Source organism: Stegostoma tigrinum, chromosome 21 (assembly GCF_030684315.1).
Source record: "Stegostoma tigrinum isolate sSteTig4 chromosome 21, sSteTig4.hap1, whole genome shotgun sequence".
Taxonomy (NCBI): domain Eukaryota; kingdom Metazoa; phylum Chordata; class Chondrichthyes; order Orectolobiformes; family Stegostomatidae; genus Stegostoma; species Stegostoma tigrinum.
Window position 1 is genome coordinate 26931211 of NC_081374.1, and position 26420 is coordinate 26957630.

The 26420-nt window shown below is 39.5% G+C and overlaps 2 protein-coding genes across 4 annotated transcripts in view; both read right to left on the bottom strand.

The window, feature by feature from the left end:
- Window positions 1–336, bottom strand: part of LOC125462895 (bromodomain and PHD finger-containing protein 3-like) — an 81229-nt gene extending 80893 nt beyond the window's left edge. For both annotated transcript variants that reach the window (XR_007249724.2, XM_048553375.2), the window contains exon 1: window positions 54–336. The gene's annotated coding sequence lies outside the window, so the exon portion shown is untranslated. The remainder of the gene's footprint in view (window positions 1–53) is intronic.
- A 5157-nt stretch (window positions 337–5493) lies between these two features.
- Window positions 5494–26420, bottom strand: part of LOC125463010 (mitogen-activated protein kinase 13-like) — a 78709-nt gene continuing 57782 nt past the window's right edge. Inside the window, exons 7-11 of one of the 2 annotated variants that reach the window (XM_059653409.1) lie at window positions 22962–23033; window positions 21661–21740; window positions 17995–18073; window positions 7294–7467; window positions 5494–6718 (exon numbers count right to left, since the gene is read on the bottom strand). In XM_059653409.1, the coding sequence (XP_059509392.1) occupies window positions 6642–6718; window positions 7294–7467; window positions 17995–18073; window positions 21661–21740; window positions 22962–23033 (482 nt within the window). In that variant the 3' untranslated portion in view covers window positions 5494–6641. The remainder of the gene's footprint in view (window positions 6719–7293; window positions 7468–17994; window positions 18074–21660; window positions 21741–22961; window positions 23034–26420) is intronic. The other variant, XM_048553609.2, reaches the window with a different exon arrangement.

The window sequence follows — 26420 nt, forward strand, 5'->3', positions numbered from 1 at the left end:
CAACCCGCAAATAACCGAATATCCAGAAACGCGTAAAAACAAACGCCATTTACCTTGAATGCAAAGTCGGGCAGGGAGAGGCAGAGAAGGGGGGGGGAAGCGAAATCACTTTCCGGGACACAAATAATTACAAATAGCACCGAAGCGCCTGGTAAATGCCGTTCCGTGCCCACGGTTCAACGCTTAATATGTCGTCTTCTTGGTACGGAGCGCTTCATATTGCGCCCGCAAATGTGTCAGGGCGAGAAAGGCGGACTTTTAATGGAGATTTGAGTGCGAGGAACAGTACGTAAGATAGCGGTAGAAACGCGAACCTTTTGCCGCTGTTGTTGGGGACGGGGGGGAGGGGGTTGTGGGTGGTGGTGTTACTGGTGTGGGGGGAGGGGAGTTGGGGGGGTTTGGTGGAAGAGAAAAAAAACTCTTTTCAATCAGAGGCCGGACACGCCCCTGCGCATGACCCGAGCGATCGCGGAAACCCCGTGCAGGGGCAGCAACCGGGGGGGGGGGGGGGGGCGCGCGCGCGAGAGGAGGGGTGCGGGAATGGGGAGATTCAGCCTGGGGTGGGTGCTGCCCCTACTCTCTCACACAAACACAACGTCCCCGCTCCTCCACATCAGCGACTGGCCGCTCCCCCTTGAATCTGACTGCATTTTTGCTAGGCTTCGAATAACGGGCGGGCGGTGCTTCCCTCCCCCTGCACAAACGCTATTTTTCTGTTCTCCCCCCTCGCTAAGCGAAAGATCGAGCGTTATCCATCTCTCCCGCTGTTCCTACTTCATGTTAGCAGTAAAGTGTGAGGCTATTGCAGAACCAAACGCTCCCATTTAAAAATCCCCAGGAACAGTTTACCGAGGCCTGAAAAAAAAGTTACTTTTTGAAACCCAAGGTTGGGGGATTGCCACACTTAAGACAACCAGAGGTCATTCGCAAAAGTGGAAGAAAATTATCACCTCAAAGTACCACTACGGATTGTACATGTTATCTTTTGCCTTCAAAGTGTTTATACTTAATTCTTCCCGCCTCGGCCGTGTTTTTATCGCTTCGATTTTGAATTAAAATTGCCATAAGATTGTCTATAAATAAACTAGGGTACTTGAAATGTTCCGAATGTGTCAAATTACTGGAGTTGCAAACCAACGATTGTTGAGGACAGCAGTTGGTTGTTTTGCTTGGCTGGTTGGAAAATTCCTCGTAATGGAAATAAATTGTGGTTACACGAATGAAGGGAAATGCATAATGCAACAAGTTTGATCAGCCTCGCAGCTTCAGTCGAAGTCCACTACTGCACGAAACACTCCTGCTCCGACTGAGCATAGAATAGCACCAAAAGTGCAAAAAGTCTCAACCAATTATTAAAAAAACGCGGGAGATCGTGCTATATGATTACAATTAACCAATGAGAGTATGGCCAAATGATCTATCACGTGATTCCTATTGGCCAATAAGTTGATAAGCCTGATAACTTGCGTTAAAAAAAATCTTAGTAGGATGAATGGATTACGATTCACTATGGCCTGGGCGGTGTGAGAAAAGTAGATATTGGAGCGTTTAGCGGTAAATCAAATTTTGATAGCAGGGTGACAAAACGGGTGCTGACACCACAGATGCATACAGCTCAGCTTTTGAAAGACCTAGCTCTTTCTCATTTTTTTAATAGTTGAATTAACGCTGCGCACAATCATAGAATGGGATAGGTAACGTAGTATTTGGGTCAGGCTAACGTTTTGAGTCTAAATGTCTTCTTCAGAGCTGGAGAGCGTAGGGGACAGCATTTAAGCCATAGTTTAGGCTAAGGTGGGTTGTGGGGGTCGTGGATTTGGAATGTTAGTAGAGGAAAAAAAATCTTGGTAGTTTAGGTTAAGTGGTTAGAATGGCAGAACAATGGTGTGTCTCCTGCCGGACTTGAAAGGGCTGACAGTCCCACTAACGTGAGATTACCGGACAGAGGACATGGTAGCAGAATGCAACATGCTAAAATGGAAGAAATGGTTCATAGTTTGAAGGTGATGAACCCAGTGTAAAGTCCAGAAGGCTGTAAGATACCTATTCTGAAGATAGGATGAGATGTTGTTCCTCCAGTGTACGTTGTGATTCACTAGAATACTGCAACATGCTGAGGACTGACATGCAGGCATGTGAGCAGGATGTGGTGTTAAAATGGCTGGCTATGGGAAGTTTGGGGTCATGCTTGTGCAGAAACCCAAGGTGTTCTGCAGAGTAGTCACCCAGTTTGTGCTTGGTTTCCCTAATGTAGAAGGGACTATGCTGGGTGCAGAGAATACAATGCACAAGATTGGAGGAGGTACAGGTGAAATGCTGCTTCACCTGGGAAGACTGTTTAGGCCCTTGGATAATGAGCAAAGAGTAGGTGAAGAGGCAGATGTTGCACTTTCTGCAGTTACTTGGGAAGGTGCCATGGTTTGGGATGCATGTGGTGATGTTGGTGATTGCAGAATGGACTAGTGTGTGATGGTCTTGAATGACCATGTGGATCATATGAAAGCTAACAGTGTGGGAGCAAAATGTGCCCAGCTTCTCGACAGCCTTACTGACTGTTCTGAAACCCCAGGGGTCTTGCTTGCCATCAAGAGGTGAAAATACCCAAGAATCTGAGATGGACATAGTGTATATCACTGCCTCAATCCCTTTGCTAGGTGAAGAAAATGCATTTCTTATGAAATTGTCCACGTGTAAGAGGTGAGCTACCTGTGTATTACATATTGTCCATACCAGAGGCAGAGTTGGAGGAACCTGACCTGGTGCTAAAATGTATAAGAATGGGCCCATGTCCTCAGATTATAGCAGAGATTGTAACAAGGTCAGCCAGGTGGACCTTAGTTCCCTGACTGGGGCTGTTACTCTGGTCCAGCCAAGGAGCCCTAGTACATAGATTATAAACAGGAGTGTCCTGTTAATTGAGAACTGTTTGAGGGAGCTGGATCAGTGTCAAGGGTTCTCCATATAGAAATAAAGGTGACTTGGTGACTGGATACTGGACCCCAGGGGAGTTACTTCATCTGCCTGTTGACTGATCTTCAGTCCATCCTAATATATTCCCTCCAATATCATGCACCTTTAAATTTTGATTACTGACCTGTGTTGAGTTTTCAGGAATTTTTTTAATAAAGTTCAAACGAAAGCCACACCCACTGGTTCCTGTTAATCAACTTTGCTAATAATATGAACAATACTCTTTATCAGATTTGTCAAACATGATCTTTCATTCATAGCTACACATTGTCTAATCAGATGATGATTTTCTAAATATTCAGTAATCACATCCTTTATTTTCCCAATTACTTATGTCAAACTAACATCTAGTTCTGTGTCATCTCTTCCCTACTTTCCTTAAACAATGGGGTTACATTTGTTATAGAGGCAGGCAGGCATCATTATATAATTAGTAGAATTTGAGAGATGATTCCCAATGCTTCCACTATCTCTAGCCATCCACCTCAACATTAGGGCGAAGGTCATTGGGTCCTAAGGATTTGTCAACTTGTAGTCAGAGTAATTTCTCCAATGATCCCTATTTTTACTGAGGCATTTCTCAGAGCAGTCCTTAGCCACACCAATGATCTTCCCTACATCCTATGTTCAGAATTACTCCAAGTTATGAAGGATGGTTCAATATATAAACAAACAAAATAGGTGCTGCAGCAGGCCATTTGGCCCCTTGAACTTGCATTCCCATTCAATAAGGTCATAGCTGATCTGTTTGTATTTCAAATTCCCACTTCTATGTTGTCCACATCCCATACAATATTTTTAAAACATAATATGTTTTGCTAAAACAATACCTAACAAAAAAACTTGCATTTGTGTTTGGCAATACTATCTAAATTAACTGACTGTGGAAAACCTGTTTTATATATTGTATCTTTGGTGTTAAATAACTACATTTAGATTAAGTTCACTCCTTTTTCTGATCTTGAAAACATCCTCCCAACCTGTAATGCATTTTAATTTTATTACTCAATTTTGATACAAAATAAAGAATGGTGGAGAAAACAAGCAGTGTGTTCCCAATTTAAATAAAATTAAAAGATTCCACATGTAAAGAAAATAATTTGTAAATTCTTGCATTTCCTCTAAGCCGCCTTTGGTTAATCACCACAACTACAATGAAAAAAAATTCCACTGAACTTATTCATATTAAAGTACTTATATAGCAACTCTAAGAAAGAAACAATTTTTCTACTTTTTCAACATGCACAATGCAAAGTCAACATGGTAATGTATAAAAAAAATCCATGTTATAGTCTAGTTTGTTAGTTTTGCCATGTGCATTGTTTTGCTAAGACAGAAAACAACATTGAACAATTTCATCAAGTCTTAGAATTCACCGTTATAATTTCTGCCTTTGTATCTCTTGGAGTGAAACCTCAGCATACAAAACTATCAAAACTGGTTAGAAAAATAAATTGGATTTAGATTGGTCTAAATTTACCTACCATTTTATGTGGCTAATGCTTATTGATACTTGTTTGTTTAATCTAAGACAGCTATAAGTAAAAATAAATACAAAAAGTTTTGGTTCTTCTAAGAAACTGTCATTTTAAATAAAACAGATGAAAGACATCAGCTTCAATTGCAAATTTCCTGCCTTGTCTAATGCCACTATCCAATTGTTTTTCTTGGCAATAGTTCGGTTGCTGAACCTGTAATCTCCAACGGAAGTAGTTTCAAGCAAATAAAAGTAATAGTGAAAATGCTGAAGTTTTTTTTTAACCAGGCCAAACACTTCTATGGGCATTACTTCATTTCCTGCAGTTCTTACTATCTCTTCATATGTAGATTTTTTTTAAATGAGTTGCCAGTACATGTAGACGAAAAGTGCAGCAATTTTAGGCATATTAATGTTTGACAGATGAATAACAGATGAATAACCAATTGACCTCTCATTCCTAATGCTGGTCAAGAGAATGATTATAGAAAAACTTACTTTTCTTCAAGTTGTGGTATGAGATTTTAATGCCCTTTTGAATCAAAGAATTGACAGATGCCACCATGGTTTAACTTTTTATTTGCAGGCTGGCACCTCCAACAATGCAGTACTCCTGCAATATGGTAATACATCGTCAGTGATGCTACAAGTATCAGTGTTGTACTTTTTGGCTTCCATGATTCTTAGTTGGTTAGTTCTTAGTATATATCTAGTTCTCTGCATCTCAATGATCAAGATAAATTTAAAGTATGCCCTGTGCATCAATAAAGAGTGTGTTTTCGTTCATTGGAGGTGGTTGTTTTTAAGATTTCTTTCATGATTATAGTTCATCAGTTCATCATTCACATCTTAGAAAGGAGGAGCATAACAATGCACTTTTTTTGTCTTCTATACCTTAATTACAAAACATATTTATTGAATAAGTGAAAGAATGGCAGCAGTAATACAACATATGCTTTTCCATTAGTTCTTAAGTTTAGATATTGCTTGTATTATAGAAAATAAACAATTTGCAACTAGTAAGGCTATGTGATAATACTTGTCCTTTCCTTAATTTATAAACAGATCGAACATTACCTTCGTGTAGACTTTAGCTATTTAACAAAATATATCCAAAATTTAGACTAGACAAATTTCACCAGTTCTCTGCATGGACTGCAGTGATTTACTCAAACAGGTATTGCTACCTTCTCAAAGAATTGGAACATGCAATGTTTGCTGTCCTTGCAAATGGCACTAGATGTATTAAGAAGTCAAATAACAGTCAGTTAGCTTATAAAGAAACTATCACTCGACTGATGAGCTTTATTTTAGTTGTCCAACAGTAACTTCTCAATCTAAGTCTGAGTTTAAGGCAAATAACTTGTCCATGTTATAGAAGACGAATTGACCAGTCAGAACAAGTGGAGTAGAAATTCACTGAAAGAAAAAAACATACCAGAAACTTGACAATTAAAAAAATAAAAGAACACATTAATACATGACAAGCAGTAATAAAATGTTTATTGATTTCAAAGCTTTAAGTTAGCGGTGTTTATAATTACAGTGGAGATTCAAAATATACAATGACTGTTATGCTGGTACTAAATGTTTGGATACACTCGTTCCTATTTTTAATGGGTGTGAAATGCATACTGATGATTTTGCAGTTTAATTTCTGGAATGGCAGTAATTGTTCAATAATGGATTGTTAATATATTCTATACATTTGCAGATTTTCCTTTTGGTTGAAGTAAGTAGAATTTGAAATGCAGGGATAGGTATACAATGGGCTGCCAATCCTTGACCATTGCCCCATCACCGAAAATCAAAATGATATTATCAGCCCTCAGACCTTTTGTTCTTACTAAAGACAGCAATAATCTATTCCTTTGCAAATGCAATGAACATTTTATTTATTACATGTGCTAGAGACATTACTGAGACACTAACATGGACATCCACTTTTTCTATCAATTACATATTAGTCATCAATAATTTTATGGCAAGTTATTAGTTGAATGCTAAGTTTGATTTAAGAGTTTCAAGTTTAGAATTGATACAATTCTATAACATAAACATGTATACAATTAAGAGTTTTAAAGACAATAAAAATGGAATACTTTGCACACATAAGATAGATGTTGGCGTTTTCATGTGCTATTCCCTCTCAAATTCTATATCATAATAAATTGGCAACAGGGTGGCCACAAAATTAAAACGCTGTTTCCATAGGTTTCTTGTTTAGACTTGAAATGGGAACAAATTTCATCACCTCCTGAAATACATGTCCTGGAAATAATAATATTATATTAGAAGTCTTTCTAATATAATCTATAAGTTTAATTGATGTACAGATTATATATGTAATTTTGCACTGTTTCTATAAGATCAGAATCTTGATACAGCAAAATGAATTTGAATGGTTTTAAATACGATCAACATTGTCCTATAATAATTTGGGTGGCACAGTGGCTAGCACTGCTCCCTCATAGCGCCAGGGCCATGGGTTTGATTCTACCCTTGGGCGATTGTCTGTATGGAGATTGCACATTCTCCCCATGTCTGCGTGGGTTTCTGCCAGGTGCTCTGGTTTCCTCCCACAGTCCAAAGATGTGCAAATTAGGTGGATTGGCCATGCTAAATTGCCCAGAGTGCAGGCTAGGTGGGTTAGCCATGGGACTGCAGGTTTGTAGGGTTAGAGGGATGGGTATGGTTGAGATGTTGTTTAGAGGGTCGGTGGGCCGAATGGCCTGCTTTCACACTGTAGGGGTTCTATGAACTTTTCTCTTTTCAAACATTCCATGACCTGTTAGATATTAGTCAGTGCATCAAGAAATATTATTTATCATTCAATAATTACTCACTCTTCCACAGATCAACTGATAACTTCAGTTGGTCCAAAGAATCATCAAAAGGCTCAGGTTTAGTCTTGTCTTCTAGATCATGAAATGGTTCAAAGTAAGGATGACTCAGAGCTTCAGCAGCTGAAAAACGCTTGTCTGCATCCAACACTAACATCTTCTCCAGGAGGTCCAAAGCTGAGACGTCAGTGACATTTAAAAAGGAAAACTGCTCATCACCCAAAATTCACATTCAGAAATACATTTATGCATTTACATCTTTATCAAAATCTCTATTAATCTATATTTATTTATAGAAGGAAACCAACTCCAATTAAGAAAAGTGCCCCAATGTTCCAAAACATTAATTACACTAATGTTATTTCATTAATGACAATGGGTTTGATTCAGTTGAATAAAATGATATGTTATTTTCAAGGGCAACAAAGAGTGGTTCCATTCTTCATGTGATTTTCCACATCTACGAAATTGGCTACCACTAGAAATGGCAAGATAAGGATTTAAAAATCAACCATTCTAAAAGTCACCTGCTGAAAATATCAAATCTACACACAAATTAATAAATAAACATTAACAGATAAATTGGCACAAAAATTAGATTAGAAGTTCAGTTGAAATAAAAATTAGTTGGTGGGGTACAGCCAAATTTTATTAGCCTGAAAATGCCTAAGGCCTCACCCAACCGGGGTGTAAGTGCAACAGATCAAAATCCTAGTCTATCCACCCAAGGTCAGATATTCCATCCTGAATTTTGGTGATGAAGTTCTTTGTCTTGTGAGTAATGCACTTGGTTACTGAGATGATGCATCAACTGTAATGGCCCTGGACAAAGGCAATTTGCTCATCTAATGGAGTACAATGTCCTGTGGTATGAAGGGCTAATATGAATTTGTAAATAATATAATACACATTGTCATTTGAAAGAGATGTAATAGCACATACCTACGGAGGAGATTATCTCTCCCATGAGGCTGCTAAAGCATCAATGTCTTGGCCTGTATATAATGTTTACTACATTTAAATAAAAAGATAATATTTGACTTTCCTGCAGTGATCAGTTCCTTCTCTAGCTTTGAATAACTCTATAGGATTGATAAACAGAATTACTTTGTGCATTATACTGTCGTTGGGTTCAGGAAAGTGGTTGGTAAATATCGTGAGATCAAAAGGCCCTCACGATATTTACCAACCACTCAAATAAAGAAGTCAGACCTGGTCTGAACAGAACACACCTTCTCTTTAAAATTTGAAATCTTGTTTGGATAAGTTATGGTTGAATTTAATAAGGTGAAAAAAACTTTTTCATGAGAGTTATCCTGTTTCACTGATACTTTTGTGGGTGAGAGGGAATGTATAATATCGAATTCCGTGTTGACAAATACTATCGTATATCACAGGGAAATTTTATCTTTAGACAAGGTGTGAAATAACTGTTTAATCCAGGATACTAGTAAAGGATAGAAAGATGGATTTGTGAATCTGCTATTTATTACTCGAAAGGTTACATTTTAAGTTGAACAAAGTCCCTGACTTGTCAACAATTAATATTGAGTATTATCTGTTTGGTGTAACATCCATCCATTTCTCCTCGTCAGTCTGATGATTCTATAGCTCAATGGGACAGTGAACGAATACATTTCTACTCAACTGGTATTCATGAACAGAAACGAACCTGGTTTCTGAATTGTGTTGACAAGTCTCTTCTCGACAAAAGGAAAGATATCACAAATAAGAATGAATGGTCTAACTCAGAGCTTTCAAAACATGAGTGTTGAACCTCAGTGTAGATGAGGGGCAAGAAGGGTAATGAGATCTGAAGCAACAATGTCAGCTATGGAATGAAGAATTAGATTTGAAAGCCTTTCAAGGCACTTGGAATGTCTGCAAATTTTTTTTTGGCTGATGGGTGTGGTCTAACAAAACAATTTATGTAGCTCAGCTGCTAACAACAACCAAGCCTGCAAAATGGGAGGTACTTTGATTTCTTTTTGCATCTATACCCCTGTGGTTTGAACCTGACCCCTCCAATTTTCACACTCAGGCTTTACCTAATGTGAAGTATTGCAATAATAAGTAAACAGTAGTTTCAATGACAATAGATTAACTTGAAGGAAACTATCAATTTAATTCAGTATTCATAGCATATTTCATCCTGTGCCTAAATCCAGGATCTGCATAACGTGTACTGAAGTTCAAAATGTGGCCAATCAGTTAGAGACAACATGATTAATGATCGCAAGCACCCTGGCCACATGAAAATTTTATTTTGTCATGTTCAGGAGCAGATTCATCAGGAAAAATGAAAGCCAAATCAACCCATGTGTGGGTTGACTGAAGATTAACAAAGAGAAACAGAAGTAAAAGTTCTGACACAGCACTTTCAACCAGGGGCTCAAACTCTAATATTGCACACACATGTCAAATACTCTTCTGGCCTTGATGTAAAGGAGTGAGTATTTGAATTGGTATGTAATGAGTGAGTGTAATTCAGAGCTTCCATTTGAGCTGAAGTTTAAGTCTTCACTCTAAATAAATAGTTTATTTTTCTCAAATTGAGTGCAAAACATAAATACATGTTCTCTGGTTTTAAAAATATTTTGACATAAAAAGAGATAAATACAAGTAACAGTCTAAGTTGGTAAAGGTTGCTAATTCTACAAAAACAATTCATCCACAGTTGTGGCAGTGGCTGTTTGGAATTTCAGGAATGTTCTGAGAAACTGCCCAAGGTCATAGTATTTGCTAAGATAATGAAAACACAAAGGTCTGAATTATATGAGGCAGATTCATGCCAAAGATGAAAGACGAGCAGGTTAATGAAAATCTTAGCATTTCTTGATAATCAAATGCACAAGTCCTTTAAAATATCCTCAAGAAAACCATAAATTCTCCGAGTATTCAGTGTTATTAGCAGGACATTGGTTTGTGTAAATTGATGTGTAAACAGTTGTCTGAGTATCTTTTGTTCTTAATATCCAATAGTCAGCCATTTGAAAAATCAAGTGGGGTAACATAGGATTTGGAGTAGGAGTAAACTGTTTGGCCCTTCGAATCTGGTCCAACATTCAGATGTGGTTACGGTCTCAGCTCCATCTTCCTGATCTGCACCTTGTAACTCTTGACTCCTTTGTCCATCAAAAAAGTAACTCAAAGTTGAAAAAAAGTTAAAGACTCACCTTGCCTTCTATGGAAGAGAATTATGCACATGAACAACTCTAAGTGGAAAAAATCTGCTCCTCATTTCTATCTCCGCACAAGAGGAGAAACACAAGACACATTGGGTAAAATTCATATAGGGTTCTGAAAGACGTGAGGTATGGGAAATAAAAACCAAAAGAACTGCGGATGCTGTAAATCAAGAACAAAAACAAAGTTGCTGGGAAAGCTCAGCAGGTCTGGCAGCATCTGAGAAGGAAAATACAGAGTTAACGCTTCAGGTCCATAACCCTTCCTCAGAACTGATGGCAGCTGGGAAAACATTAGTTTATACACAGAAAATAAGGTGGTGAGTGGGGTATGGGAATGTTTATTGCAGAATTGCATGAATAGTGCGGTAGGCCTATCTTGACACAGGGAGCAACTCTGCATTTAGTGTGTAGCGTGGCGAGTTTCTCACTAGGCATGGTAAGTTGTCAATTAAGAGGTATTAGAGCTTGTTTAACACCTTATTAATGGCACAATTCACTGTATTAACATTCACGTTCCTATCTTATCAAATGTGCCAAATAAAGCAGGCGTGCAAGTCAAAGTGGAGCAGGTGCCTGATGACCCAACAAATGGCTGGCTCCAAAGGAATTCCAAATTATACAGCAGGGTACTAGCATCTCAGGCGGTGCTTCATGGTCATTGGCTCCAAAAATCTGCATCCAAAATGTGCGAGGCTCTAAGAACCGTCATGGCACATATCCAATCCACTTACTTCAATACTGCATCACAAGATGTCGTGACATCTTAATATTGCAATGCTGCAGGCCACTGTGCACTCAGAGATACACCACTCGACTCACGAAGTACACCAGGGTGCATCTCTGGCCTATTTGATAGTTCTCTAAGTACTCACTCACTCTCAGCCTATCTGATGCTCACAGCAATACTGCCTTGCCTTGCCTATTTGTATTTTGGGGCAGATATATGGCTCACAGTCCTGCTGTAATGCCATTATTTTTAGCACTGAATTAAAGCCAGGAAACCTGTCATGGTTGTGAACAGTCCTCAATTGAATGTCTGGAAAGGCAAGGACTGATTAGGGATAATCACCATGGCTTTGTGCGTGGGAAATCATGCCTCACTAACTAACTGAGTTTTTCAAAGAATTAATGAGAGAACTGATGAGGGCAGAGCGGTTGACATGATCTGTATGGACTTCAGTAAGATGTTTGACAAGGTTCCTCATGATAGACTGGTTAGCAAAGTTAGATCACATAGAATACAGGAGAACTAGCCATTTGGAACAGAACTGGCTTGAAGGTAGAAGACAGAGGCTGGTGGTGGAGCATTGCTTATCAGACTGGAGGCCTACGACCATCGGTGTGTCACAAGGATCGGTGCTAGGTCCATTGCTTTTTGGCTTTTATATACATGGTTTGGAGGTGAATATAGGAGATATGGTATGTAAGTTTGCAGATGACACCAAAATTGGAGGTGTATTGGACAGCTAAAGTTACCTCACAGTTCAACAGAATCTTGATCAGATGAGCCAATGGGCCAAGAAGTGGCAGATGGAGTTTAATTTAGATAAACGTGAGATGCTGAATTTTGGAAAGTTAAATCAGAGCAGGACTTATACACTTCATTGTAAGGTCCTAGGGAGCATTGCTGAACAAAGAGTCCTTGAGTGCAGTTCATAGTTCCTTGAAAGTGGAGCCACAGGTAGATAGGATAGTGAAGGTGGTGTTTGGTATGCTTGCCTTTGTGGAACAGTGTATTAGATATAGGAGTTGAAAGATTGTGTTATGGCTGTACAAGACACTTGTTAGGCCACTTTTGGAATTCTTCATACAATCCTGGTCTCCCTGCTAATAGGAAGGGTGTTGTGAAACTTGAAAGGATTCAGAAAATATTTACAGGGATGTTGCCAGGGTTGGAGGGTTTGAGCTGTAGGGAGAGGCTGAAAAGGCTGGGGCTGTTTTTCCTGGAGTATCCGAGGCTGATGGGTGGCCTTATAAAAGTTTATAAAATCTTGAGGGGCATGGATAGGGTAAGTAGATTGGGTATTTTGGGTGGGTGAGTCCCAATCTAGAAGGCATAGGCTTAACGTATGAGGGAAAAGATTTAAAAGGGACCTAAATGTAACTTTTTCACACAGAGGATGGTGCGTGTATGGAATGAGTTGTCAGAGGCAGTGGTGAAAACTAGTACAATTACAACATTTAAAATGCATCTGGATGGGTATACGAATAGGAAATGTTTAGAGTGATATGGGCCAAATGCTGGCAAATGGGACTAGATTTATTTAGGCTATCTGGTAGGCATGGACAAGTTGGACCGAAGGGTCTGTTTCCATGCTGTACATCTCTTTGACTCCATGACTCTAAATCAAGGAAGAGTGTCTTTGGTCCTGGCACATTAAGTGAAGGGCAGCCTCCACTACCAATTCCTGGGCTTGAACATGGGCAGTCAGCCACCCAGGGTGATCAGCGTCAAGATGCTCTCCTCATAAGGGGTTAGGAGCTGAATGCTGGGCAGCCCAACACCCATCTTGACACTTTCCACCCCACTGTGGAGTTTTCTTCCCAGAATGTGAGAGTGAGAGAGACAGAGAGGGAGAAGTATTAAGTGAGATGAAAGTGGGTGTCACAGCTGTTATTTTTGGTACAAATAGGGAGGTGTTCTCAGCAACTGAGTAGACAGCACAGAGGGCATGCAGGGTTAGTGGAGTCAGGATTGGGGTGAGTGAGGGAAAATGTTGCAGTCAATACAACAGTGGTAAAACATAAGCCTTGGTGGGAGGTGGGTACTAGCCAAGATAGAGTGAGTGTGAGGTATTGGTGAGAAGATGGTGGCACTTCTCCTGGTAGCCTAGAAATGGACACTGACATTCCTTCTAAGTATATTGCCCAACAGTTGAGATCCCACGGTTGTGGCCAATGTTTATACTTAAATCAATAACAACACATGATCAGAGATAGTAGGAGCTGCAGATGCTGCAGAATCGGAGATAACAAGGAGTAGAGCTGGATGAACATAGCAAGCCAAGCAGCATCAGAGGAGCAGGAAGGCTGATATTTCAGGCCTAGACCCAACATATGATCAGGTCGTTTCTTTAATGGAACCATGGCTCTGTGTGAACTGACTGCTGTACTTTCTATAGTACAATAGTGATTATACCTGAAATATAATTACCTGATTGGAAAGCACTTTGGTCATGAAAGATGCGCTGATGCTGAACAGAAATATGCTGCACTCATGATCAGAGGCAGAAATCATACGACCCAGCGCTTCATCTGTTTCTGAGGAGGCCTTACCACACACCGTTGCATACCCCTTCCCCCACTTTAAACCCTCAACGGCTTCTGTCAAGTTACTTATGCAACGCACTTTAAGTCCTCTTGTGTAGCATACTGCAAGAGCAAAGGATGCTACTTAGGTAATTAGTTCTTCCACAGTTCTTTCGAAGAAAATTCCAGTCAGACCTACCATCATTCTCCATTATCACCACCCATTCTAACCATTATTTTTTCCCTTCAAGCATTTATCCAATTTCCTTTTGAACACTAATTCTTAACCCACCATATTATCAGGGAGGGAGTGCATTCCAAATCCTAACCACCATTTGTTTAAGAGTTTTTTGGTTCACTTGCCACTCAATTTAAACGAAGTTTACTGAAGCCTCTTTCAAAACCTTTACTATTTTATACACCTCAATCAAATCCCTTCAGAATTCAACAACATCTTTTCTGTAATCACTCACCACTGAAGCCACTCTAATAAATCTCTTTTGACCCCCCTTCAAAGCTATCCTTCCTGTACCTTGAATTGGAAAATATGGTCCCAATAGGATTCAGTTATTTTAGATAGGTTCAGATAAATCTTGTCACTTTTGTACTCCATGTGTCGTTTTAAAATGACCATCAAGAGTGCAAGTTTCAGTAGAATACATTTCACAACCACAATTTTGTTAGACAGTTGCACACAACTTGGTCATTCATATCAGGTTCCACTTCTTTGAAGCTGGTACAATGTCAGGGATCAGGACATTTTTTTAGGGCTCTAACTGGAATTTTCTCAAGAGTTAGTACTTGATGTTTGAGTGTTAGATTTTAATTTCCATCACCTATGACAACCATCCCACGGCGGCCCAGACTGGCTGATAGTTTTCCCACACCATTGCTCAAACAACATTTACCTTCCCAGTTGTTCCTCTAATCATAAGTGCTGATGAAAAACTATATATGATTGGGAGAATACTAGAGAGACATTATTTGGAGGAGCAGCTTCTCATAGGTTCTCTCTTTGCCAAGTATGGGAACATCCTTGCTATGATTAGTGGCTCCTTGAAACAGAGACAGCACTGCCCACTCTGGACATTTCTAAAGACATGGGTCCAGTGACCAAGCATGTCTGCAAATTGTGATGATTTACAATTGTACAATCGCTGCTGCCATCAACAACCTATGATGTCTAGTTTTCAGTCGCGAGATCTGCTCTGAATCTATACCATTTAGTACAATGATAATTTTACACAACATAACAGAGTGTATATATGTCTTTGATAGTAGGTACAACTGCTTCTATAAGGGAAGCAGTTCTCTTTTCATTACGAAGCCCCTAAATTCTCTATCTCTGTCTTCAGCAAATCTACAAGAGTACATTGTGGTCTGATGAGATCAGTCCTAAGCTTGCCTTGGCACAACGACTTGCTCCTGAGCATAAGTGCTAGGCAAATCACCAACAGAAGCTTTACTATCTAACCCACTTGCTATGTCAATGTTTAGGCTAATCCTTGAAGAGCCAGCGCCCTATATTGACCAAAGATTCTCTTCCTCTGAGGCATCTCCTTTAGAGGGCTTTGGCTGTGGAGAAGGACCTAGAGAAAACATCTATAAAGGCAATTGATTTATTCATTGGTCTGAATGATATCAATCATTGTGATTTAACCTTAAACCGGTTGAATATGCAACATGAAGGTGTACAGATAGTTCAGCAAAATTCTCAGCCTCGAAATGTCTGATGCATACGGTCTGGAAAAGTTCCTATATTTCTATAGCTTACTACTCAAGTTTGTTGATGATTATTAGATTATTTGGTATTCCCATGGATTTGCACGTTTGGTCCCATGGAAAATGATGTCATGCTATTAACTTGCTTCTGAAATGGTCATTGCACATTTGTAGGGTTCATGCTTCATTCCACTCTCAGCATACATGAGGTTCGAGCAGGGTGAGGAAGTGAGGAATGGAATGAGTGTATGAAGTGAAGAAGAAATGCAGAGAAAAATTTGCAGTTGTACAAAGGACAGAAGATAGGCAAATGAAAAAGCAAAAAAGAGGTAAGTGTGTTTAGAATGATTGCTTTTGTATAGTGGCTTTATAATGGAATTTATTTTTCTGATGCTTCTTCCAGAACCCTGAAAATGCATGACATTTGATTGAAATGCAACTTCACTTTACCAAGTTTATCTTTCTCTAAACTCCTTTCACTGGTCTGTCTGAACTTTATTCTGTTATCTAAACTTTTCTTTCTCATTCTGTCTGAACTGTTCTTACTTGCTATTTATCTTCCATTAACCTTTTATTCACCTCAAGTTCACGTCATTTTTGTTTTTCTGACTTCTGAAGGCTGTGAGATTAAGCAATAGTCCAAAGATTTGAACAAAAACAGAAGTTGTTGGAAAAGCCCAGCAGGTCTGGCAGCATCTATGAAGAAAAAAAAATCATTTAACATTTTGGGTCTGGTGACCGTTCTTCAGATGCTGCCAGACCTGCTGACTTTTCCTGCAACTTTTATTACTTATTTACAGCATCAGTTGTTCTTTTGGTTCCAAAGATTTGAACACAGTCTGGACTAGTGCTTTAGTTTTGTACAGGAAGAGTACTTATTTTTTTTGAGGTGCCATCTTTCAGAAACACCAAGGTCCTGTCTGTGTTTTGAGATAGATGTAACTGATCTCATGGCACTATTTGAAGACTACCAAAGAACGTATTCTGCATCCTCGTAAATATTACTCAAATCCACCACCAATAAAACAGACTAGTTTGATAACTGATTTTAAAACTATTCAAGGGACCTTACTAGGCACAAATTGTCCATTGTTTTTCTTTGTACTATAACAGTAACTACAGTTCACAATCTACTTAATAAGTTGTGAATTTCATGAGACATCCTGTGAAAAAAATAGACAAATTCAACTTCTTCCTCATTATTCAAAAGTTTTATATTTCCTTCCCCATTACCACCCCCCAACACCTCTAGCTCAGCCTTCGAGAGTTGGGAGACAGAAATCGGCCGTGTTGGTGTAATTAACATTTTAAGACCAGAAATCAGCAATAAGGAATATCTAAGCCAGAAGTGATGGGAACATTTGAGCTAGGAAAAGTGGTGTTAATGTGGCAGCTACCTCTGTTTTCTTACTTCTTTACACTCAGTGGCTGATTTATTGATCCTATCCTCTGCCAAAAACTGTTCATTTCCTGCTCACCCAGCTCTGTATCAATTGTTTTTATCTGTTTGAAATTCCAGAATTTCACATGTGGGGGAACCACTGGGTTTGGTTTTGGAGCTGTCATACAACTATTGGTGGATTGAAATAAAATCAAATGCACAAAAAAGAAGAACCAGTCAGCCTCAAAACCCAAACAGGTAAAACCAGCTCATCAAACTGAACAAACTGTGCGGGAAGGAGTGTAAATTTGCAAAAAATAAGTATACATTTACAACTGGAGGTCCATCGCCAGTCATTCCCTCCAAACATAAAAAATGCTGCTGCAATCGTGAAATGCGTACACAACTGTACGCGTATTTTGTCGGCTGCTTCATTACACAACCACAGCTCTATCCTGTCTAACTGTGTACATGCATATATGTGCTACAGTCCACAATATAACTGATATTACCAGCTGAGCATCACACATATCGACTGCTCTCAAATTGCTGGTGCAATATATCCATAGTCTTATGTAAAACATGAGAAGGACTGTTATAGTCTTTTGGAAAATACTGGAACAAAAAGTCCTTCCAAAAAAAGTCCTTCGATATTTAAAATTTAAACATAAGTATCTTAAACATTTTTAATTAAATATCCACAATGTTTTGCCATGACAATGAACAAACATTACTTAATATTTTCGCAGGTTTTTGCACATTTGGTACTACATACAAAAACGTTAACAAAAATGAAAATTCAATGTAACCCCTCAGTAACTTTCCACAGTGCTGGGATTAAGCAGAATGGTTTATTTTACATGTAATCATTGCCTCAGCCATTTCCATGACATGATTGTAGTCTGGCTGAGCCACAGAAAGAATTCTAGTTTTCTAAACTCAATGTTTGAAGTTAAAACGAGTTCCCACTGCTAATGTGTCACACAAATCAGTACTTGTAAAAGATTTTCAAGTTTTGGCCATGCAAACTTCACCTTGTTGCGAAGTTTAAAATTGTAAATGAGTTCAAATGGTTATTCACAGTGAGGAAAAACAGGTTTTTAAGCGCTTTAGCCAATGTTACGAACTAAATTAACTTTGTTTATGTGTGAACACGTAACTTACCTAAAGGACTGACATTTGGGAATAGAGCTGAAAAATCTTTCTTCTTAATGTAGGGTAGAGATCTGATGTAATGTCGAGCCTAAAAATGAAAAATGAATGTCTTAAGAGTTTACAGAAAAGCCTAGCAATAAACAATGTAATTTCATGTTAGAGGAGCCAACTTGAAACCTACGAAGAGATAGTAGGAACTGCAGATGCTGGAGAATCTGAGATAACAAGGTGTAGAGCTGGATGAACACAGCAGGCCAAGCAGCATCAGAGGAGCAGGAAAGCTGACATTTCAGGTCAAGACCCTTCCTCAGAGATGGGGGAGGGGAAGGGGATTCTGAAATAAATAAGGAGAGGGGGGAGACAGATAGAAGATGGCTAAAGGAGAAGATAAGTGGAGAAGAAATAGACAGGTCAAAGAGGCGGGGTTGGAGCCAGTGAAGGTGAATGTAGGTGGGGAGTTAGGGAGGGGATAGGTCGGTCTAGGGAGGATGGACAGGTCAAGGAGGCGGGATGAGGTTAGTAGGTAGGAGATGGGGGTGGAGCTTGTGGTGGAAGGAATGGTTAGGGAGGCAGGGACTAGCTGGGCTGGTTTTGGGATGCAGTAGGGGGAGGGGAGATTTTGAAGCTTGTGAAGTCTACATTGATACCCTTAGGCTGCAGGGGTCCCAGGCGAAATATGAGATGCTGTTCCTGCAGCTTTCGTGTGGCGTCATTGTGGCAATGCAGGAGGCACAGGATGTTTGATGTGGAAGGTCATCTTTGGGCCTGAGATGGGGGCGAGGGGGGAGGTGTAGGGACAGGTGTTGCACTTGCTTCGGTTGCAGGGAAAAGTGCCAGGGTGGTGGGGCTGGAAGGGAATGTGGAATGGACAAGAGAGTCATGGAGAGAGTGGTTCCTCCGGAATGCAGATAAGGGTGGGGACAGAAAATGTCTTTGGTAGTGGGGTCAGATTGCAGATGGCAAAAATGTCAGAGGATGATGCATTGGATCTGGAGGTTGGTGGGGTGGTACATGAGGACGAGAGGGATTCTGTTTTGGTTATTAACGTGGGGAGGGGGTTGGAGGGATGAGTTGTGGGAAATGCGGGAGACATGGTCGAGAACATTTTCGACCACTGTGAAGGGAATGTTGCGGTCCTTGAAAAAAGAGGGCATCTGGGATGCCCGGGAGTGGAATGCCTCATCTCGGGAGCAGATGCGGAGGAGGCAAAGGAATTGGGAATACTGGATGGCCTTTTTGCAGGAAGGTGGGTGACAGGCAGTGTATACTAGGTGGTTGTGGGAATCAGTAGGTTTGAAATAGATGTTGGTTTCCAGGTGGATGCCAGAAATGGAGACAGAGGTGTCCAGGAAGGAGAGAGAGGTATCAGAGATGGAACCTACGAATGTGGGAATATTCAATGTATGGAACAAATAAAGCTACAAATTGGCACAAGACAGGGAGAAGACAACTGAGAAAAGGAGTTACTAAAGGAGAAATCCGTCTTACGGAGTAAGTATAAAAAGAAGTACAGAAAAATTAAATAAGCAAAGTGCATTACAAAATTATTCAAACATTTAAAATGAAAGAACAGCATGAAGAAATAGTACATTAGAGATTAGGAAAGCACTGAAGGAGAATGACTTAAGAACAAACAGAAATTCACGCATTAAGTACAAACTAAACTGACTCAATTAATTTGAAAATAATGGGCAGGAATGTCTGTTCTGCTGCCGTTTTGTTGGCTTCTGCCTTCAGCAAGAATCAATGGATGTTTATTACAGCTTCTGGTACATCCACAAATTACATTAAGAGTCAGTTCAGTGTCTGGGCTTGTACTTAGCGTCTTGTTTACAACTGTGGCATGCTTTCAAGTGGCTACAGTTAAGGTGGAAACTGGGAACTTTATATCCTCAGAACCTCTGCTGTGTGATACAGTGATAATACCATGAACATTTCTCGTAAAAGTGTACTGCATACTTGCTCTTGGACATTATCAGTGATCCCCATGAAAACCGGCCTCAATGTTTTGCTAATTTTGCAAATTAAATTTTTACTTAAGATTGTATTCTTATTTCATTGCACTTAAAATTGTTCATGAACTAGTGCAATTGAACTGCATTTTAGGCTACATTTTTAAAAAAAATTTGCATTGAAAGTAATTCCTTCATATTTTTAAAAATGGTAACCTGGTGTAGCTCGACTAAAGACAGCTGAAAATGAGTTTATCACTTAAAAATAAAAATCAATATTTAGGCTACCAGACATATCACAATTTTAGATAACTGAAAAAGACGTTTTAGAAACATACAGAAGCATTGCCAGTTTTGAGAGCTTTCAAAGGGACCGATTAATGCTTTTTTGTGTGAAGTGGCTTAATTTCAAGGGCTTTTTTGAAGTGTCGCAAACAGGTGTAATAGCAAAAACTTTCCATGGGCTAATGTTTTCCTTTTTTTGTCCGAAGTGTAGGGGTGACAATTTTGGGTGGTCACATCTAAAAAGTGATAGGCAACAAACGCAAGTACCCCATCCTGTTAGAAAATTCGATGCAGGCATGCTGAGCGCTAAGGCCTGTTCCAGAGGGTATCCAACAGTGAGAAGCTAGGTGCTTTTATTTTCTTGTTGGAGGGAGAAGGTTGTCAAAAGCAAGGGCAAGGGCTTGTCTTTCAGAGGCCAACCAACCCATCTATGCAGCTAGCTGCGCACACACACACACTCTCCACTTGAGCCACTTTGCTTGCTCTTCATGGAGGTAAGTGGTTGCAAAGGTGGCACATTTAAGGCCTAAAGCAGCCATTAATTGCTGGTGAGTTGAGTGAATCACCATGAATCTTCTCATAGATTCGTGGAATCCCCACAGTGCAAAAAGAGGCCATTCGGCCCATCACATCAACACTGACTCTCGAAAAGCATCCTACCTAGACCCACCTCCACACATTATCTCCTTAACTCTGCATTTCCCATGGCTAATCTACCCAGTCTGCACATCCCTGAACACTACAGACAATTCTAGCATGGCTAATCCATCCAACCTGCAACATTTTTGGACTGGGGAGGAAACCAGAGCAGCCAGTGGAAATCCATGAAGACACAGGGAGAATGGGCTAACTCCACGCCAACAAGGCTAGAATTAAGCCCGGATCTCTGGTGCCGTGAGGCAGCAGTGCTAATTACTGAACCGCCATGTTGCCCAACAGTTACTTTCAGAATTATCTTTTTCTCCTTGCTAACTCTAAAAATCTATGCATGATGATCGATTCAACATGGAACCTGGTCTGCTTTGAAGCTAGCAATGGCTTTTAGCACCTATTTTTAAATGAGTGCAAAATATTGCAGAAACTGGATTTAAGTGCATGCAATCTGTGCCAGAAATTTCCTGATCTTTTGCACGGTAGGGCTGGTTTTCCATGAAATGTCCTGGAAATAGGAATGTAAACTAGTTGAGACTTAAGGTCCTTGTGCAGAAATTGACCAAATTTATAATTCTTAACGGATGCTCATTGACAGGCCCAAAGTTGTTCTTTAAAATAAATGATCAAGCACTTTGCATTATTGTTATAGTTCACCTTCAAAATAAGAAAGAAAAATCTGTGAACAGTATTAATAATGGAACAAAGTATTGCAAAATCTAAATGTTCTGTATAAGTTGAGTTTGATGTATGAACAATTTGTAAAATAATAGAAATTTTGCATTACCTCAATGCTGTCTAATTTTTGAATGAAATCAGTACCAGGAGTTCCTGTTACCTTCATAATCTGTGCTAGCTGATCAAGATCTAGCTCTTTTGGTCAAGAATCAATGAATGCTAATAAAACAAGCATTTATCAAATACTTAATTTGTTTGAAATTGTCAACAAAAGGAGGTTAAACAATAATATGCAATTTCTGACACAAACACATAGTATGGTAAGTTGGTGGAGAGACAAATAAGAATAATCTCCCTAAAGGCCCTAGCAAAAAGCAAATACACCAGTTAAGTAAAGCACCTGAAGCAACAAGAAATGCAAAATGTCCAGAAAGCAATCACTAACAGTTTTAATGTGAAAAAACGGAAACCCACAAGTGCAAAAAACAGGGGGGATTTATATTTCTCGGTGTTTCTCAGATTATTGCATTCTTGAATTTTCAGTTCCAATTTATTCCACTTGTCTGCAGAAATAATAGACTCACATTGGCTTATAGGTTCCATGATTCTGCTGCAGCATCTGATAGGTCCAGGTTCAGATTCAGGCTGCATTTACACTTTAACTGTAGCATCGGACCATGCAACATTTCTGCACCTCAACCCAAAAGTTGTATAAATGTACATTAAATGTCCTCTCTTCACCTGGGGATAGTAAGAACTGCAGGTGCTGGAGTCAGAGATAAAACAGTGTGAAGATGGAGAAACAGCTTTTCTGAAGAAGGGTTCCAACTCGAAACGTCAACTTTCCTGCTCCTCTGATGCTGCCCAGCTTGTTGAGTTCCTCCAGCTCCACACTGTGTTACCTCTTCTCATCTGGGTGTTTTAACAAAATAATGGCAATTTAACTTCAGGAGACCATTTTGCCAAGTTAAGTTTGTCCTCATGAGACATCTACACATGTACATCATTCAGCAGGAATTAATGGACAGCAACGTATTGAAGAAATATGGGGTAATTTGTTCCATGGACAAAAAATGTTGCACATTTACCAAAAACTCAACAAAGATCAGGATAGACCGGATATTTGAATTTGATATATTCTAGATCTGCGTGCCTCATTATGGATGTTTGAGTTACACTACAAGGGCATTATAAAGGATACATAAGCAAAGTTGCTGAAAAATGCTCAGCAGGCCTGGTAGCATTTGTGAAAGAAAAAACAAAGTTAACATTTCGTGTCCGGACGTGAAACACTAACTCTGTTTTTCCCTTCACAGATGCTGCCAGACCTGCTGAGCTTTACCAGCAACTTTGTTTTTGTTCCTGATTTACAGCATCCACAGTTCTTTCAGTTTTTATGATAAAGGATACAATCTTTTCCTTTGAACAATATCTTGCCGGTGATCATTTCAGCAAAAATACAACCAACAGACCAAATATCAACTGAAATTTTAAAAGAAGTGAGAGACTTTAGATTATAAAATAAACCAAACACTGCATTGTGTTTTAGATCATATGTTTCAATCAGGTACTTCAACCAGAGTTATGTTTACTGAACTCTATATATCAGAACACCATATCAACAATAAAGGATAACAATTAGTTAATCTGCAGAAGTAAAACATCCTCCATTTATAATATCAAAATTTACCCATGCTAGAAATCAGAAGGAATTTACACCTTAACTACCACATGACCTTTTAGTTATAGGCTTGATTATTCTTGACTGGCTTCAAGTGTTTTAACCTTCATTAATTTAAAGTAATCTAAAACTCCATTAACTGTAACGTAACCCAGAGCAAGTCCTGGTCATCTAAAATACCTGAGCGCATTGATGTACACTGACGTCCTGTTAAGTAACAATACAGATCTAGTCAACTGCAAAGTGTATCCACCTAAAAGGATGAGTTTTCCTTCATTAGCAGATTATCCTCAGGGAACCTGCGTTACGGGTTCAGAGTGGGCTTGAGAAATTATTAGCATGCTTTTACGGTCTGCCTAGTTTTAGGCGTGACCAGAATGGGGTTAACATTCAATAACTAAAAACGAATTCCAGGGGAGTTGAGCTACTGCTGCCTTTTTGGGGGACTCAGGCTGGGAGTAGATGCTGTCTTGCCAGAGTCACGCTCATCCTGAAAACATTTATTTAAGAAAAAGTAGGATGTTGTGCAAAGTACTGCAGCATATCACATCTCAGTTTTTCTTGTTTGATTTGCTTGTCAGCCTTATAAAGGAATACAAAAATGAACTGGCATCCACACCCAACAGAATTTAGTTAGACTTCCATGACTGGGGCATGGGATCTGCCGCAAGCACTAACAGCAGGCATGTTATTGGTTCTTTATAGTTATTAGTTTGCAATACATTACCATTTCAGATTCTAATGAGTTCAGAGAATGTTATCCAAAAATAAAATGGGATATAGAATAAAACAGTTTGGGGGGGGAGGGGGGGGAAGAATGAGTCAAATGTAGACAAATGACATTTGGTGTGTCATAAAAACTGCCAATAGTTTCAATGTCGATAGCTGAAAAATGACAGAATTATCAGCAAGTGAGCATTTTCAGGCATTGAGGGTCATAAAATCTTAAATGGAACATAATCTTGCTTACTGTATGCATTTTTGAGCCATTGAATCTTAACGCTATGCTTTATGGATCATAAAATATTATTAGTAGGGTAAACCTTCTTGCCCAACAGAAACCTTGTGTTGGCTTAGGTTAGTTACGTTTTGCTAATAAAATACTTTGTTCTCAGTCAGCAGCTAACTCAATTTCAAACAATTTTAATAGCATTAAAGAATGTCACAAATGTGATAATACTTCATATTTAACTGTAGAAATAATGAAAATTACAATCAAGAATTGAACCAACGCAAAAGAATATCTGTAAATATAAGGGTTTGACACTTAAACAATTACAATCTTTCATTCACAGACCTAATGTTTCCAGTATGTTTGTGCCTGGCCTCTCTCATTCTACCCTCTGTTAACTTAAGGTCATCCAAAACTCTGCTGCCCATGATACAACATGGGCAATCCTGTTCACCCTTCATTACTGTGTTCACCGAACCACGCAGGCCCTGGTTAAGCAATGTTTCAATTTTAAAAATTCATTGATGCGCCTGACATCAGTGGCAGAAAAGCTGTTGGAGAACATACTATCCATATTTGGAAGTGAACAGATTTGCTGGTGATAGGCAGCATGGGTTTGTATGGGAAAGGTCATGTCTCACCAACTTGATTGAAATTTTTGAGGAGGTGACAAGAATGATTGATGAGGGAAGGGCAGCGAATACTGTCTACATGGACTTTAGTAAGGCATCTGATAAAGTATCTCATGACAAGCTGATTCAAAAAGGTAGAGTCTCAGGGGTCTGGAGTGCGCTGGCTAGATGGACATAAAACTGGCTCGGTCTTAGAAGACAGAAGGTAGTGTTGGAAGGTTGTTTTTCAGAATAGAGATCAGTAATTAGTGGCGTTCCACAGGGATCAGTGCTGGGACCTACATTGTTTGGAATATATACAAATGATCTGAAAGAAAATGGAGGTGGTCTAACCAGTAAGTTTGTGGATGACACCAAATTTGGCAGAGCTGCAGACAGTGAAGAGGACTGTCAAAAGGATATAACGGGATATAGATAGCTTTGGCAGAGAAATGGCAGATGGAGTTTAATTTGGACAAATGCAAGGTGCAAGGTCAAATTTAGGCATGAAATATACAGTAAATGGCAGAACCCTTAGCAGCATCAACATAGAAAAGGATCTGGGCATACAGGTTCACAGATCCCTGGCAGCGACAACATAGGTGGAGGGGGTAGCCAAGAAGGCACACAGCATGCTTGCCTTCATTGACCAGAGCATCGAAAATAAGACTTGGCAAGTTATGTTACAGCAGTATCCGACTTTAGTTAGGGCACATCGGAATATTGTGTGCAATTCTGGTTACCATACTACCACAAGGGCATGGATGTTTTGGAGAGGGAGCACAGGCGGTTCACCAGGATTTTGCCTGATCTGGAGTGTTTTAGTTATGAGGAGAGGCTGGATAAACACGGATTGTTTTACTGAAAAAATGGAGGCTGAGGGGCGACCTCATAGAGGCCTACAAAATTATGAGAGTCATAGATAGGGTGGATAATCAAAGACTTTTTCCTAGGGTAGAAAGGTCAACTACAAGACGGCACAGGTTCAAGGTGAGAGGGGGAAACGTTTAGGGTAGAAATGCAGTGAAAATTTTTCACACAGAGAGTGGTGGGTGCCTGTAATGCATTGCCAGTGGAGGTGGTGCAAGTAGGTAATATAAACAATATTTCAGGTGTATCTTGACAGACATATGAACAGAAGCAAACAGAGGGATAGAAACCGCATGTGGGCAGTAAGTAGCGTGTCTAATTAAGAACTAGACACCAGCGCCGGCTTGGTCGGTCAAAGGGCCTGTTCCTGTGTTACATTGTATTGTACTGTATTGATTTCAAGTCCTTTCTTAGCCTTGTCCCTCTGGGATCTCCTCAAATTCTGGTATCTTGAGAAATTCTGATTTTAATCACTTCACCATGTCATGTTTTAGGTGTCAAAGCCCTAAACCCTGAAACTCCTTCCCATAATATCCACTTTTCTCCCACCTTTAATACATTCCTTAAGACATAACATTTTGATCAAACTACAATCTCTACATGGGTCTTAACAAATTGTATTTGATGACACTTCTGTGAGGCACATTAACAAGTTTATTGCATTAGAAGTGTCACATAAGTACAAAATTTGTCACTATTTGTGATTACAGATGTTGAATAACCTGCTGTGTATTTCTAGAGTTTACAGTTCTCAA